Source organism: Oncorhynchus clarkii, chromosome 13, assembly GCF_045791955.1.
Source record: "Oncorhynchus clarkii lewisi isolate Uvic-CL-2024 chromosome 13, UVic_Ocla_1.0, whole genome shotgun sequence".
Classification (NCBI taxonomy): Eukaryota; Metazoa; Chordata; class Actinopteri; order Salmoniformes; family Salmonidae; genus Oncorhynchus; species Oncorhynchus clarkii.
In genome coordinates this window covers 17054672-17071171 of record NC_092159.1, presented here as the reverse complement: position 1 = coordinate 17071171, position 16500 = coordinate 17054672, and the positions used below count along the sequence as shown (strand labels likewise).

General features: G+C 42.2%; 2 protein-coding genes across 2 annotated transcripts; one reads left to right on the top strand and one right to left on the bottom strand.

Moving 5' to 3' along the window:
• The first annotated feature begins 149 nt into the window (after positions 1-149).
• Positions 150-3212, top strand: LOC139423798 (inositol 1,4,5-trisphosphate receptor-interacting protein-like). Its single transcript, XM_071175432.1, has 2 exons — positions 150-308; positions 725-3212. The coding sequence occupies exon 2, from the start codon at positions 739-741 to the stop codon at positions 3064-3066; it is 2328 nt and encodes a 775-aa protein (XP_071031533.1). The 5' UTR covers positions 150-308; positions 725-738; the 3' UTR covers positions 3067-3212.
• A 929-nt stretch (positions 3213-4141) lies between these two features.
• LOC139423797 (zona pellucida sperm-binding protein 3-like) lies at positions 4142-9457 on the bottom strand. The gene is made up of 9 exons (XM_071175431.1): positions 7365-9457; positions 7071-7183; positions 6822-6922; positions 6572-6740; positions 4941-5052; positions 4745-4833; positions 4587-4666; positions 4292-4397; positions 4142-4205 (listed from the first exon to the last, which is right to left on the bottom strand). Exons 1-8 carry the CDS (start codon positions 7908-7910, stop codon positions 4333-4335), a joined length of 1275 nt encoding a protein of 424 aa, XP_071031532.1. The 5' UTR covers positions 7911-9457; the 3' UTR covers positions 4142-4205; positions 4292-4332.
• Between the last annotated feature and the right edge of the window lie 7043 nt (positions 9458-16500).

Here is a 16500-nt window from a genome sequence, read left to right as displayed (position 1 = left end):
TGTACAGTACCTCTATATTTGTCCCCGCTGTGTTGTGTCTGATGACCCTGATTCTTATCTGAACAGTACAGGAAGTGTGCGCTATCCGGTTTGCTCTGTGTATTGCAGAGGAAAGTGTCGCACAGCCACAGCACATGGGCAGGGTACTCACTCAGGAAATAAGTCAACCTACAACTGCATCTAAAATAGGAAGAGATAGCAGTGTTGCTGTGCAAGGATCTCTTTTTCGTTTCCTCCTCTACGGTACGTCCATAACGACCATTGCCGAGTACAACTAAATGTACAACTAGACTACTTATTCCAGTCAGGTAAGTGTTATTATTGCAACTTTTATTTTGATTGAGAAATAATGCTGTTTTGTGTGCATACTGAAGGAATTGACCAAAAGTTAGATGCTTTCGAGCCAACAAGGAAGTCCCCATCTCGGTCTCTCATCCACTGACTGTTCTTTATGCTTAGCATTGTCGTTTCTCAACTGATATGATACATCGTTATGGATTTCTGCTAAATCGGAATTTCACAGAACCTACCTGCACCTTTGATTTCATTGCACACACTGATGCACCCATCGAAGGTTTGGTATAATTTATCGTACTGTGTGTTAAAATCTCATATTGGACTTCACATGCGTTTTGAATGAGAAGGATGGGAAAATAGATATATTTCAACATGGATATCATAGAATAGAAACCACATTTTTCAAATGTCTTATTCTACTCCACAGAGACAACGTTAAGGATGCAAGATACCATTCTTCGGGTGTTTGTGCTGGCAGTTAGTCTACTGTATCCCATCCCCAGAGAGGACAGAACAGGACAGGTTCAGGAGCAGGATGATCACATAATGGGCATGCAGGAGCGTGAAGATTGGCTGCTGAGGGAGAGGGCAAAGCTAGAACAGGAAGTGTCACCACTGGTAACCCAAGAGGAAGGGCCCATCGACCAAAAACCCTTACAACTTGAAGTACAACAGGTCGATCAAATCGACCAGAACCATCATCAAAAGGGCTTGGAAGAGACTCTCATCGAACAGAAACATTCTCAAGAGAACAAAGAGAAAGATGAAGAGAAAGAGGGATCTCACATTGACCATAAGCTTTCACAAGTACACCAAGATGTACCTAAGACAGAGCAAAACCAATCACCAGAGGACAAGAAACAGTCTACCGTTGGCCTCAACCTATCATTAACCCTTTCACAAGGAAACGACCAAGAGCAGCATGCTTCGGACACAGAGGCATTTCACAATGACAAGAAGCTGTACCACTTGGACAAGGACATGGCGAATGTCAATCAACAGTGGCCACAAGAGGTCCAGACTGGTAGTTGCAATAGTGACCAACAGACATCACGAGAGCGTCAGGAAGAGTCTCAGGTCGACCAGCAGCAATCTAAAACAGACCAGGAAGCAGAACAGGAGGTGCCACCTATCTTCAGTACATCATCAGAGGGGAACCAGCAAGAGCATCTCACAGACCAGCCATCTAACACACATCAGGAAGTAAAAGTACCACCCAGCCTCAGAAAGTCAGACGACCAGCAACATCTCACAGAACAATATAACACAAACCAGGAAGAGACACCGATTCTCAGCGAACCATCAAAGGATGACCAGCAGCAGGAGCATGTCACTAATATCATAGACTCGGAGAGCGACTACACCTGGTACCTATGGAACGCATACTCCCTCATCTCTTTTGTTCATTTCTCCATTCAATTCTTCAGAAGACGTTCACAGAAGAAGCCCCATCCAGGAGAGATCATTCAGGAGGATATGGAAGACATCTCTGTCGTGAAAAACCTCTCGGCTGACGTTCCGCTACCGGACCGTGATACACTCAACCGTTTTTACGACAAATGTGTCAAAGTCTCACCCAATGAGAGCTGGAGGGTGACTGAGTTTGTGGAGGGATTTGCTAATGACCTATTAGAAGCCATGAGGAGCATGAGTGATGTGGAGGTTGGCATGGTGATTGAAGACTTTGTGGTGGAGAGCAGGATCAGTTCCCTTGTGTGTGACATCATAGTCCCCATTGCCCCGTTAGAGCCATACAGTTTCCAGTTTCAACTCTGGTGTAACCAGGCTATTGATGATATGCCACCTGAAATGGAGGGCTGTGGTAGAGTCAAAATGGTGGATGGTGGTGTGAACCAAAATGGCTGCCCATGTCGCACAGCTGCCATAGGAGATGATGATATGCTATGCCTGCTGTGTTGTGACAATGAGAGAGTCAAAGTGGTGAAAGTCACTGATGTATTGGATAATGCTCTTTGCTCAAAACACACCCCTTACCTGGCCAAAACCCAGGTTACCAAATGGTTCCAGACCACAATTAGAAAAGCTTGGGGACAGATATCCCACAAGTACGAATTTGAGCTGACATTTCGCAATATGGACGCCCCAGGAGCTCTGATGGTTCGATTCAGATCAGGGAAGGTGATAGCCTTCGATATGGCTCCCGTGGTGAAACTCAAAGACACTGAAGCTTATTTCACCATTTCTCCTTCCACCCCACCTAGGACCAACTCATTGGACACATACTGGAGCCTCTCGTTGACCACTTACGAGGACCACTTCCTGAAGTATCTGACCAATCACCTGCCTGAAAACTCCTGCCACATTCACTGCCTTGGAATTGTAGCGTTCCTTCACAAAAAGCAAACGGGCCTCACAGGCAGAAGTATCCTGACAGATCATCACTTCAAAACAGTGTTAATTCACTTGCTTTTGAGTAAAGAGCCTTCTGACTGGTACCCTGAACACTTGGGTAGCAGGTTACGCGATGCATTGAGCTTCCTAGAAAATAGCCTTCAGGGCAGGAAGTTGCTTCACAGCTTTATTGGAAAGCCTCTGGTTCCAAGTGAGATTGGACTCCCTGCTCTATTTAGTGATGCAGAGCCTGTAAACCTCTTCCGCCCTCTTGGGGTACAAAATGGCAGCTACACCAAGACTGTAAAGCACTTGCAAGAGATGCTCAGGAACTCATCCATGCTGATACAGGAGTATTTGCCAAAGCCAAAGGAATGCAATGGTCTGGACAAAACTTCAACTGGCATAGAGTGTTGAACAATTTAAGGTTTATACTGGACAATTAACTGTAAAGATGCCAAATCTACAATGACATGAGAAAACAGTGATTTCATGTTATTGAAATGCAACTGAAAAGTGCCACCCCACCACCCAGACCCAAATAAATGCTTATTTGAAAGTTACCTGAAATACTTTTGAATTTTTCAAACGTGGGCCAAAACTACATTTAAGTAATTTCTTATAGCCCAATTGAAAAAGTAAAAATATTTCAAAATACCAGACAAACCTGGGTTCAACTGCGTGGTAGTATATACACTGAACAATAGTTAGATCACAAATCAGTAAATTTAAATACATTAGGCCCCAAGCTACATATTTCACAGGACTGGGCAGGAGCACAGCCATGGTGGGCCTTCCCACACCCACCAACTTGGGAGCTAGGCAGAGCCAGGCCAAGCCAGTAACTGTGTTTCCCCCACAAGAGGGCTTCATTACACAGAAGTACTCCGGTTAGCTGTCTGAGTGGCTGGTCTCCAATGACCCTACAGATGAAGAAGCTGGATGTTAAGGTCCCGGGCTGGTATAGTTACTCATGGTCTGCAGTTGTGAGGCCAGTTAGACAATGCCCAGTGTTCTAAAATGTGCGGTAGTTTATGGTAGTGAAATTAACAAAATTCTGGCAAACGCTCTGGACACAATTTAACATTGTGGTCGTGTGACAACTGCATATTTATGAGTGTTTTTTTTGTTCCCATCACAAGGTCCACCTGTGTGATGATCATGCCATTTAATCAGCTTCTTGATTTGCCACACCTGCCAGGGTGATGGAGTATCTTAGCATAGGAGAAATGCTCAAACGTGGACTTCAACAAATGTGAACACTTGAACTAAGCTTCGTACGTATGGAACATTCCTGGGTTCTTTCATTTCAGCTCATGAAATTAAGTTCACATGTTGGATTTATACATTTGGGGATTTTAAAATTACATAGCAATAATTTCCAAATGCATTCCAATAGTCAACTACATCACCAAATATGTCTGAAAGTAATATTTGAACCCAGTTCTGCCTGGACCTCTGCAGCCATTTTGAATAAACTCAATACACATGATAGTTCAAAAAGTTTATTTTATCAAAATAATTGTCCACTGCTCATCAAACCCTCCCAACAGCACCTGAAACCATGAGGGAAAAACAGTATTTTCAGAAATGTTCTTATATGAACATGAAACATTAAGAATTAAGCAGAGGGACTGAGTACCTTCAGTAGCCCCGTCGTTGAAGGTTTCCATGCTCCACGTTTTATTTTTGAGCATGGTCGTCATGGGCCGTCGTCATAAAATGACTGGTCACAGTTTGTGCGTGAGCTATGAGAGCGTTATCAGATCAGTATTGCATTTCCAGATTACGGTCAAACAAACAAGTAAAATATACAATGGTGGTATGAATGCCCGGGTTAAGTCCTCAATGGCTTCCCATTCCCTAATGTGCTCAGATGAAAGGGTTGGTGACAATGAGACAAGACATTACTGGTCATGAACCAGGCCTATGCTCACCGGAGGGTTGTAGAGAAGGAGAAGGACAAGAACCGACACAGCATGAGCAAACCGCAGCTTCACCATACAGTTCCACCCACCTAGGACAATCACAGCAAATATTAGTTAACCCTCATAGCAAGGAGTCCCTCAGAACTCAATCACTCAGGTGAACCTACTTTTTAGTCTTTGTGTCATAGTTGCAGGACTTGGAACTTGGAGTTGGAGTGACATTTCCTGTACTTATTTCACAGTGCAAGTGGAGTTTCTGGAAGAAAATAAATGTTCTCTTTAAGGTGCATTACTGTAGGCCTATAGTATTAAATAAGCAAACCATCATGATTAGTTGTTTGGAGAGTCACACATGAGTCAGACCTGATTGTCCAGGCCCTGGAAGATGAAAGCTCCAACAGTGAACCTCAAAGCATTGTTGGTTGTGTGTGACAGGAACTTTGACTGGACAGTATTCTTGCCATCCACCATGCATCTAGTGAAGAGAAGATTATGCACTTAAATCTAATCCCTCCAATTTGGGACAAGGTTCACCCGCTGGTTCTTATTCTCACCTGGTAAACCAGGGACTGAGTTACAAAAGACACTAGGGCTGTGTTACACAGGCAGACAGTTCTGAGTTCTCTCTTGGTTGAGGTTTAACAGCCGTTGGCATCCAATATATTGCGTTACCACCCCCCAACCGAATTATAGGTCCAGTACACTGATACAAAATGGGAACCAAAAACACTGATTACACAATTTTAACCTCATCTGAGCCTTCCCCAGGACAATGGGCTGAGAGGACAGGACACTACCATGCTACACGTGTCCCCGCCACCTTACTGAAGCACATGCAACTCAATGGCCTATCCCTCTGTGCTGTCGGACATCCCATTCACAGGAATCCTCAGATTTGCTCACCCTTGACCCATTCTCTACTTCACTCCCTCAGCATTCGACACCGCTCTGACTAGCCACCGAACACTTGAGCCCCAGCAACATGTGCACCCTACAGTTGACCACTTTATCCAACGAAACTACACTTCTCTCCCTTGCCCTTCTGCACACTTCCACATCTTGGAATCTCCCTCCTACACACTGACAGGACCATAATGTTGCAGCTGAAACAGCAGTGGATTCGCCACAAAAGCGCCAACAGAATAAGTGATACATCCTAACATGATCTTGTCAGGTAAAGACTGACAACTCAAAAGGACTGAGTGACACACCGTGTCGCCCCCGGGTCTGCGTCGCACCAAACTTCACAGGAATCGTCAACTTCCATTGCGCCACCTCTACACTTAACACTACCCCAGAATTCACTCCCTTCAATGGTGCGCAAAGACAGACTATACTAGTTGTCGCACAGAGCGCCTGCTTCCTCTGATCTAAAGAAACACAATCACAAGTCCACTTCACCTACTCAAAAGCACACCCTCTTTCCCACCCATGGATCAGCCAAAAGACCTGGTTCCATCCTTTTAAAAAAAAATCTGTCCCACTGGACCAAAATGCATCTTCATCATAACCATGCCCTCAACACAAGGCTCATGCTCCTCACAAACCTTTACCCCTTCAATTTCACCTCCATAACTCGAACTGGCATCTGGCCCACTTTCAACTTGACAGTCTTCCTCAACATATCCCTTTCCCTGTTATTGCTAGAGTCAAATTCAAAACCATCCTCTGCCACCATTTGTCTTTAAAACCTTTCCTTCCAATCCTCTTCCCTTAACCAATTACCCGACTCCTGAAAATCATACATTTTCCCAAGCTGAAATGTCTTCAGGCTTTGGGAGACATGCTAAGCTCTGTACTCCCACTGCAAACTTCAATTTCACCAATCAGATAAGTTCTGAAAAAGACATGTGATTGGTCTTTCAACCAAATTAGTGGACAAAATAGAGTTAGACTGCCTGTGTAAACTGCCCAGCTGTGGAATCTAGCCAATTAACAAGAAATTAACCACCAGGAACAAGATAAATTGTAGTTCTATTACAAAGAGGTTTTACCCATAGTTGTCGACCACAGTGTATTTGAGAGTGGAGTTGGGGCTAGCAGTCACGTAACAGTTGTTAATATACACCCGCCGATGCAAAGAAATAGTGGGAACTTTGGCCTCAAAGTACATTGGTTGTCCAATGATGTAGGTTTTATTTCCAGCGAGCTTGTTCCATGATTCTGAAGAGAAAGGATAGAGTTAAAGTTTAACAATACTGCAAGTGTATTCTGATTTGGGTGACATCTGTCAAGTCAACTCACCATCATAAGATGTGAGGGTGACGCCAACCTTTGATTTAAGGACCTTGAATACTTTCCCCAACAAACGAGGATGAAAGCCAAACTTGTAAGAGTGGTGGATCCTGCAGAAAAATGGCCATTAGTGCAGTCAGACACTCAATAATATCCAGACTAGCATACTACCTAGTATAGAGCCGTGTATGGGATATGCTAGTGTGGACATTGGAACGTAGCCACCAAATGTGAAATCATGAAGAAGTTGTGGTTCACCGATTGTAGCGGCATTCGATGTGAACAGAGAATGGCAACTCCCTCACAATACCGCCTATGGCCTCTGGCTCGTACTTCAGCACGTTGGAGTAGGAAATATAGTCAGCGGTACACTGGAATAGGAGGGGGAAAAAAAAAACTCTAAAAACCACCAATACATTTAAACATACTCAATCACTACAGCCATGGAAATACAATCCCTTCAGACAGTCGCAATTTGACTGGATCACTCAGGGCATACATTTGATGTCTGAGTGACAGGGGATTGTATTTCTGATGACATTGGTAGCCAACCTTTCTATGGAAGCTACAGCTTTTGATGTTGTAGAGCATGTAGTAGTGTTCCGCGGTGGATTTGTTGACTTTGCATTTGTGGAGTTTGAGGTACTTGCAGGCGTCGGGGTTGGTGAAGGCATCCTTTCTGATTCTCACATAAATCCTGTCGAGGTGGCACAGGACCTCAACCTTCTTAGAGTGAGCTGGAGGAGTGGTGGGCGGAGAGGCGGTGGGCAGCAGGATGTGCTTGACTGAGAGGGGCAGCGGCCTGAACTTCCCTTCAGGCTTGAAGACATTCGCTTGGTCCTCAGAAGCACGAATAGGGATGTATACTGGTAGCTTCAGATAGTCTGGCTTACGAGAATGCTCCAACATGGGAGTGGCCACGATTTGGGAACGAGATCTGACCTTGGGTTCAGAGTCGTCATCAAACCTCAATCGCTCTGTCTCATCCCACAGAACTTCAGAGTCATTCCCATCATCAACAGCTAAAGGGAAGCCCTTACCTGACAAACAATACACAGAGGAGTAACTCAGGAGCAAAAGCACCAATTTCACCACCATCTTGCCCTTCACCACCAAATCTCTCTCTCTCTCTCAACTAATCCAGAACAGTGGCAAGGTGTATGAGAGAACCACCATTTGCTTGTGTGTTTTATATACTAGCTACAGCACCCAAGTAATTGCAACACCTGGTGCTGACTTTAATCAGTAGCAGAATCAACCAATCAGCAGTCACCAGAGCCCAGTTTTTCAAAAGTTATATGATCATAGTTTCATTTTAAAGCAGCCATAAATCGCCTTGTGACGGGGAATGGACGTTTATTATGTTCAACGGGGAGGGGCAATTGAAAGTAAGATTCACAATAAAAGGTTTTATTGTTGAAACCTTTCTAGCCTGTCTATCTATGGGTGACAGGGTTGACATTATGTTTGACCCACTGACGTTTCCACCACAAAATGGGCCAAAAGAGTAGAACCAGCCCACCTGCTTTTATACTATAGTTTGACTATAGGTTGTTAAATGTTTCTTATGAAATAAATATTTTAAAATAAATTGTTTCACTACGTTGAAACGAGAGCTCAGTTCAGAGTTGACCTTAAAATGAGGGACAGATGCATATTAAATCACATTAAATGAATAATAATCTTCAGAAATTAATTTGTCAAAGCAACAAAATAACAAAGCAACAAAATAACTAGGGCTTTACAATGATGGTGGACTCTTGGAGAAATGTTGGTATTAAGTGGGTTATGTTGGTATTAAGTGGGAACCAACTGAAGCTAGGACAGCAGAGTCCCTACACATCTTCCGAAAACATCTGAAACCCTACCTCCTCAAACAATATCTTAAAATCTTTCATAGAAGTCAGAGGGTGCACAGTCACATGTCAAAATTAGGAATTTTGGCACTTTAGCAAGTCATTATCCATATAAAAAACCTGCTTATTAAATTATCCATGTGGTCTATATTAAAGGGCACTTCAATTAATAGAACAGGCTTTTAAAATTCAATATTAGTGCACAATTTTCACCCTACTTAAAATATCAAACGGAAGCAAATGGCACTCATTTCGTGGAATGACCCAACTGCTGGAAGAAGTAAATCGTCAACCTTGGCTTTATACCTGTTCAGACAATACACTCCAGCTGGCAGTGTGCACCCTTTCAGTTTGTTTACCAACTCAAAGAAGTAGTAGAAGAAGAAAATGGGCTACTTCAAAATGGAGATGAGATGGCCTCAATGGTGCCACAATGTTGCGTCACAGAGAGAACAAGGAGCCAGATGTTTCACCATAAAATCTTAAGCATCTGGTTGGAATTTCCGCTTGGTGGGGAGAGGAGGCCAAGTGGCCGGCAGTGGGAGCGAGATGGAACTGGGCCGACATTTGGCTGATTTTCTCATCGAAGAAAAGCCCGATCTCAATACAGTTTTCTGTTCCCAAAACTATGATCTGTTATGAACAGAGTACACTACGTTTTGTAGATGTGACCCTTTGCCAAAGTTTTAAAAAATTACATTGTTTACATCGAATTTAGTTATCGCACACTTCACAGAGAAGGCACTCTCTTCTTCTTCTTCTTCTTTGTCTTCTTCTTCGGTGGGGTTTAATGGCGGTTGTCATCCAATATGTTGCATTACCGCCCCCAACTGGACTCCAGTAGAAGAAAAAATATATATAGAAATAGTGGCATGAGGTATAAATGCACAGTGAATAACAATAACGAGTAAAAATAACATGAGTATATACAGGGAGTACCAGTACCTAATCGATGTGCAGGGGTACGAGGTAACTGAGGTAGCTATGTACAGTTGAAGTCAGAAGTTTACAAATACCTTAGCCAAATACATTTAAACTCAGTTTCTCACAATTCCTGACATTTAATCCTTGTAAAAATGCCATGTTTTAGGTCAGTCAGGAACACCACTTAATTTTAAGAATGTGAAATATAAGAATAATAGCAGAGAGAATGATTATTTTCAGATTTTATTTCTTTCATCACATTCCCAGTGGGTCAGAAGTTTACATACACTCAATTAGAATTTGGTAGCATTGCCTTTAAATTGTTTAACTTCAGTCAAACATTTCAGGTAGCCTTCCAGGAGCTTCCCACAATAAGTTGGGTGAACTCTGGAACATACCTCCTGACAGAGCTGGTGTAACTGAGTCAGGTTTGTAGGCCTCCTTGCTCGCACACGATTTTTCAGTTCTGCTCACAAATTTTCTGTGCGATTGAGGTCAGGGCTTTGTGATGGCCACTCCAATACCTTGACTAGGTTGTCCTTAAGCCATTTTGCCACAACTTTGGAAGTATGCTTGGGGTCAATGTCCATTTGGAAGACCCATTTGCGACCAAGCTTTGTATTGAGATGTTGCTTCAATATATCTACATACATTTCCTACCTCATGATACCATCTATTTTGTGAAGTGCACAGTCCCTCCTGCAGCAAAGCACCACCAAAACATGATGCTGCCACCCCTGTGCTTCACGGTTGGGATGGTGTTCTTCGGCTTGCAAGCATCCTGCTTTTTCCTCCAAACGTAACCATGGTCATTATGGACAAACAGTTCTATTTTTGTTTCATCAGACCAGAGGACATTTCTCCAAAAAGTACAATCTTTCTCCCCATGTGCAGTTGCAAACCGTAGTCTGTCTTTTTTTATGGCAGTTTTGGAGCAGTGGCTTCTTCCTTGCTGTCAATATAGGACTCGTTTTACTGTGGATATAGGTCATTTTGTACCTGTTTCCTCCAGCATCTTCACAAGGTCCTTTTCTGTTGTTCTGTGATTGATTTGCACTTTTCGCACCAAAGTACGTTCATCTCTAGGAGACAACGCATCTCCTTCCTGAGCGGTATGAAGGCTGTGTGGTCCCATGGTGTTTATACTTGCGTACTATTGTTTGTACCTTCAGGTGTTTGGAAATTGCTCCCAAGGATGAATCAGACTTGTGGAGGTCTACAATTCTTTTCCTGAGGTCTTGGATGATTTCTTTTGATTTTTCCCATGATGTCAAGCAAAGAGGCACTGAGTTTGAAGGTAGGCCTTGAAATACATCCACAGGTACACCTCCAATTGACTCAAATGACGACAATTAGCTTCAGAAGCTTCTAAAGCCATGACATCATTTTCTGGAATTGTCCATTCTTTTTAAAGGCACAGTCAACTTAGTGTATGTAAACTTCTGACCCACTGGAATTGTAATACAATTTAATTATAAGTGAAATAATCTGTCTCTAAACAATTGTTTAAAAAATTACTTGTGTCAAGAACAAAGTAGATATCCTAACCGACTTTCCAAAACTATAGTTTGTTAACAAGAAATTTGTGGAGTGGTTGAAAAATGAGTTTTAATGACTCCAACCTAAGTGTATGTAAACTTCCGACTTCAACTCTACATATAGGTAGGGGTAAAGTGACTAGGCAACATAATAGATAATAGACAGCAGCAGCATATGTGATGAGTGTAAAAGTGTGTGTGTGTGTGTATGTGTGTGTGTGTGTGTGTGTGTGTGTGTGTGTGTGTGTGTGTGTGTGTGTGTGTGTGTGTGTGTGTGTGTGTGTGTGTGTGTGTGTGTGTGTGTGTGTGTGTGTGTGTGTGGCGTCAATATGCATTTATGCACGTGTTTTGTGTGTGTGTTAGGTTAGCCATTTGATTAGCTATTTAGCAGTCTTGATTAGCAGTTTTATGGCTTGGGGTAGAAGCTGTTCAGGGTCCTGTTGGTTCCAGACTTGGCACCCTGGTACCGCTTGTCGTGCAGTAGCAGTGAGAACAGTCTATGGCTTTGGCAAGCGGTGATGCAGGAGTGAAGGCGGCGGAGGTGCATCTGCAACAGTTTCTGAAGTTCAGTTGCACCCCCTTTGCCCTCAGAACAGCCTCAATTCGTCGGGGCATGGACTCTACGAGGTGTCAAAAGCGTTTCACAAGGATGCTGGCCCACGTTGACTCCAATGCTTCCCACAGTTGTGTCAAGTTGGCTGGATGTTTTCGTGACCTGATTTGTATTGCAATGGTGATCAATGGCACGGCTAAAGTGGAGGGAAAGTCCAGGAGGATGGACGTTATTGTGGATGCTGGGACTAAAACATTTCTCAGGGAGCCGGGCCGGATTAATGCAGGGGTTTACTGGGACTGAATTACCAACATTTAACATTTTTCACATTTTAGTCATTTAGCAGATGCTCTTTTCCAGAGCGACTTACAGTTAGTGCATTCATCTTAACATACAGTGACAAGGAAAAGTATGTGAACCCTTTGGAATTACCTGGATTTCTGCATAAATTGATCATCAAATTTGAAGTGATCTTAATCACTTCTCTAAGTCACAACAATAGACAAACATAGTTTGCAAACACAGTTTGCTTAAACTAATAACAGATATTTATATTGAATACATAATTTAAACATTCACAGTGTAGGTTGGAAAAAGTATGTGAACCCCCTTAGGCTAATGGCTTCTCTAAAAGCTATTTCGAGTCAGGAGTCAGCTAACCTGGAGTCCAATCAATGAGAAGAGATTGGAGATGTTGGTTAGAGCTGCCTTGCCCTAGAAAAAAACACTCATAAAATGTGAGTTTGCTATTCACAAGAAGCATGGCCTGATGTGAGCCATGCCTCGAACAAAATAGATCTCAGAAGACCTAAGATTAAGAATTGTTGACTTGCATAAATCTGGAAAGGGTTAGCCTTGATGTTCATCAGTCCACTGTAAGACAAATCGTCTATAAATGGAGAATGTTCAGCACTGTTGCTACTCTCCCTAGGAATGGCCGTCCTGCAAAGATGACTGCAAGAGCACAGTGCAGAATGCTCAATGAGGTTAAGAAGAATCGTAGAGTGTCAGCTAAAGACTTACAGAAATCTCTGGAACATACTAATATCAGTCTAAACCTTTGCACATACACTGCTGCCATCTAGTGGCCAAAATCTAAATAGCAACTTAACTGGAATAATACATTATGGCCTTTATTTTGCATTTCAAAGATGACGGTACAAAAAAAATACAAAAGAATGGTTGGTTTTTTCTTTGTATTATCTTTTACCAGATCTATTGCGTTGTATTCTCCTACATTCCTTTCACATTTCCACAAACTTCAAAGTGTTTCCTTTCAAATGGTATCAAGAATATGCATATCCTTGCTTCAGGACCTGAGCTACAGGCAGTTAGATTTGGGTATGTCATTTTAGGTGAAAATTTAAAAAAAGGGGTGGATCCTTTTAAGATACTGTTTGAAGAGGTAGAGTTTCAGATGTTTTCAGGAGATGGGTAGGGACTCTGCTGTCCTAGCTTCAGTTGGTTCCACTATTCGGGGGTCAGGAAAGAAAAGAGCTTGGACTGGTCTGAGCGTATACAGTGTATTCAGAAAGTATTCAGACCCCTTGACTTTTTCCACGTTTTGTTACGTTACAGCCTTATTCTAAAATGGATTAAGTTGTATTTTTTCCTCATCAATCTACACACAATACCCCATAATAACAATTTTTGCTAATTTATGAAAATGTTTAAAACTGAAATATCACATTTACAGTAGTATTCAGACCCTTTATTCAGTACTTTGTTGAAGCACCTTTGGCAGTGATTACAGCCTCGAATTTTCTTGGGTATGACGTTACAAGCTTGGCACACCTGTATTTTGGGAGTTTCTCCCATCTTCTCTGCAGATCCTCTCAAGCTCTGTCAGGTTGGATGGGGAGCGTTGCTGCACAGCTATTTTCAGGTCTCTCCAGAGAGTTTCGATGGGGTTCAAGTCCGGGCTCTGGCTGGGCCACTCAAGGACATTCAGAGACTTGTCCTGAAGCCACTCCTGTATTGTCTTGGCTGTGTGCTTAGGGACATTGTCCTGTTGGAAGCTAAACTTTTGCCCCAGTCTGAGGTCCTGAGTGCTCTGGAGCAGGTTTTCATCAAGGTTCTCTGTATTTTGCTCCATTCATCTTTCCCTCTATCCTGACTAGTCTCCCAGTCCTTGCCACTGAAAAACATCCCCACAGCATGATGCTGCCACCACCATGCTTCACCATAAGGATGGTCCAGATGTGATGCTTGGCACTCATGCCAAATAGTTCAATCTTGATTTCATCTGACCAGAGAATCTTGTTTCTCGTGGTCAGAGTCTTTAGGTGCCTTTTGGCAAACTCCAAGCGGGTTTTGTGCCTTTTACTTAGGAGTGGCTTCCATCTGGCTACTCTACCATAAAGGCCTAAGCAAATGCCTACTTTTGACAAGAGAAGACTAACCTGTCTGTAGAACCAATAGTAAAAAATGTTTCTCAACAACTCCCGTTATTTTGCAAACAGCAGCACTGTTTTTCAAAGTAGGTGACCTCATCTTGAGACAGGCTATTGCCAAGACTCGTGCATCGGCCATCACCGTGAGTAGTAGCATATGGCTTCGTCTTCATTATTAGGTGAGTCAGTGTGCCATTGGAAATGTTATTTAGTAGCCTGCTGTAGCCTATAATGTTCCCCATGTGTGAAAATCCTAAAAACACCTCAGCTCAACTGTAGCCTACGCCACATCGCAAATGTTGTTATAGTTTTATTATAAAGGGGATATTTCTTCAACAGTAATTGTACTGCGCATCGAATTGCATCTTGGTGCATGGATTTATATACAGTACGAGAAGAAGAAGAAGAACTCTTGGCCAAAGCATCCATGGAATTGTTACATGAATTTGAAAGTGCGGCAAGTGAAGTGTGTGACAATGAGTGGAACATGGTGAAATCAAAGAATGGAAACAAAACGAGCTATTCAAATAAACTTGTATCTGTCACATACACATATTTAGCAGTTGTTATTGTGGGTGTAGCGAAATGATTGTGTTCCTACAGTAGCTCCAACAGTGCAGTAATATCTTACAATACAAATACACAACAATAAACACAAATCTAAGTTAAAGAATGGAATTAAGAAATATTTAAATATTAGGACTACCAATAAATATATGATGGGATGTATAAATATTATGGACAGTATATGAATAGAATATGTAGTATACCTGGGTTAGAATAGTATATGTACAGCAATAGTTGAATAGGATAGAAAAGCAGGGTGATTTTGTTTATATTTTAAAAAATGTTGATAATTTGTATGATTTTTTTCACCCCACTTTGTTTCCTTTTAGGGATCCTTATTATCCACCCGCACAGTATGTAGCTTTATGCAAATCAAATTGTTGCGAACGCCATTATACCAGAGAAGAAGAAGAAAAAAAAGAAGAAGAAGAAGAAGAAGAAGAAAACCGGCAAACTGGATGTAAGGATATATAAGTATCCTGTAGGAACTTTTGTGCCGAATACATTACGTTGTTACAGGTGTCAAGCATATGGGCATGTGGTAGCAGTGTGTTGGAGGGAGGTTCCTAGGTGTGAGAAGTGACCAGAAGGGCATGAGACAAAGGAATGTGTAGCATTGGAGAAAGTAGTGGTACACTTGAAGTAGGAAGTTTACATACACTTAGTTTGGAGTAATTAAAACTTGTTTTTCAACCACTCCACAAATTTCTTGTTAACAAACTATAATTTTGGAAAGTCGGTTAGGACATCTACTTTGTGCATGACATAAGTCTTTTTTCCAACAATTGTTTACCAACAATTGTTTACAGTTATTTCAAAACTCACTGTATCACAATTCCAGTGGGTCAGAAGTTTACATACACTAAATTGACTGTGCCTTTAAACAACTTGGAAAATTCCAGAAAATGATGTCATGGCTTTAGAAGCTTCTGATTGGCAAATTGACATAATTTGAGTCAATAGGAGGTGTACCTGTGGATGAATTTCAAGGCCTACCTTCAAAACCAACTTATTGTGGGAAGCTCCTGGAAGGCTACCCGAAACATTTGACCCAAATTAAACAATTTAAAGGCAATGCTACCAAATTCTAATTTAGTGTATGTAAACTTCTGACCCACTGGGAGGGAATGTGATGAAATAAATAAACACTGAAATAAATCATTCTCTCTACTCTTATTCTGACATTTCACATTCTTAAAATAAAGTGGTGATCCTAACTGACCTATAGCATTTTTACAAGGATTAAATGTCAGCAATTGTGAGAAACTGAGTTGAAATGTATTTGGCTAAGTTGTATGTAAACTTCCGACTTCAAATGTATGTGTTAATTGTAGTGGTGCCCATGGGGCTGGGGATCAGAAATGTCTTTTGCGAGGCAGGTTGAGGTTTCCAGGGTTAGAGTACTGCAGAAGTTGTCATATGCTGAGCTAGTGAAGAAAGTAGAGGAAGATGGGTCAAGAGGGAGGGATGCTGAGAGTAGTGCTGAGAGTAGTAGATCTGTACCAGTACAGAGGGATAGGCCAACAAGTGATATATGTTTTAGTAAGATTGGATCTTTATCATTTATAGCAATGGTTATCAACTGTTCTGCAGGGATGGAACGTAAGTCGCAGAAAAATTTGGTTGTTGTGGCAGCTACAGAGAAGTATTTGGGTGTGCGAGACTTGACATCTGAAGAGTTACAGGGTGTGTTAAGTGGTGGTGTCCCATCCTTTCAGGTTGTTGGCCTGAGGTAGGACTAAATATATTTAAATAGTGGAGTAGGGTGGTGTCATGGCTAGGGCCATTCCCCCCAGAAATGTCTTGGAACTTACAGGTGCCTTGGTGGAAGAGTGGGGTAACATCTCACAGCAAGAC

Bases quoted from the DNA above. Each gene is read 5' to 3' on its own strand.
- LOC139423798 (XM_071175432.1), top strand. From the start codon at position 739: ATGCAAGATACCATTCTTCGGGTGTTTGTGCTGGCAGTTAGTCTACTG.
- LOC139423797 (XM_071175431.1), bottom strand. From the start codon at position 7,910: ATGGTGGTGAAATTGGTGCTTTTGCTCCTGAGTTACTCCTCTGTGTAT. The intron at 6,923-7,070 runs GTGAACCACAAC...ATTTTTCTGCAG, and splicing joins ATCGAATGCCGCTACAATCG to GATCCACCACTCTTACAAGT. The intron at 4,398-4,586 runs GTGAGCATAGGC...ACGCTCTCATAG, and splicing joins TCCTTCTCTACAACCCTCCG to CTCACGCACAAACTGTGACC.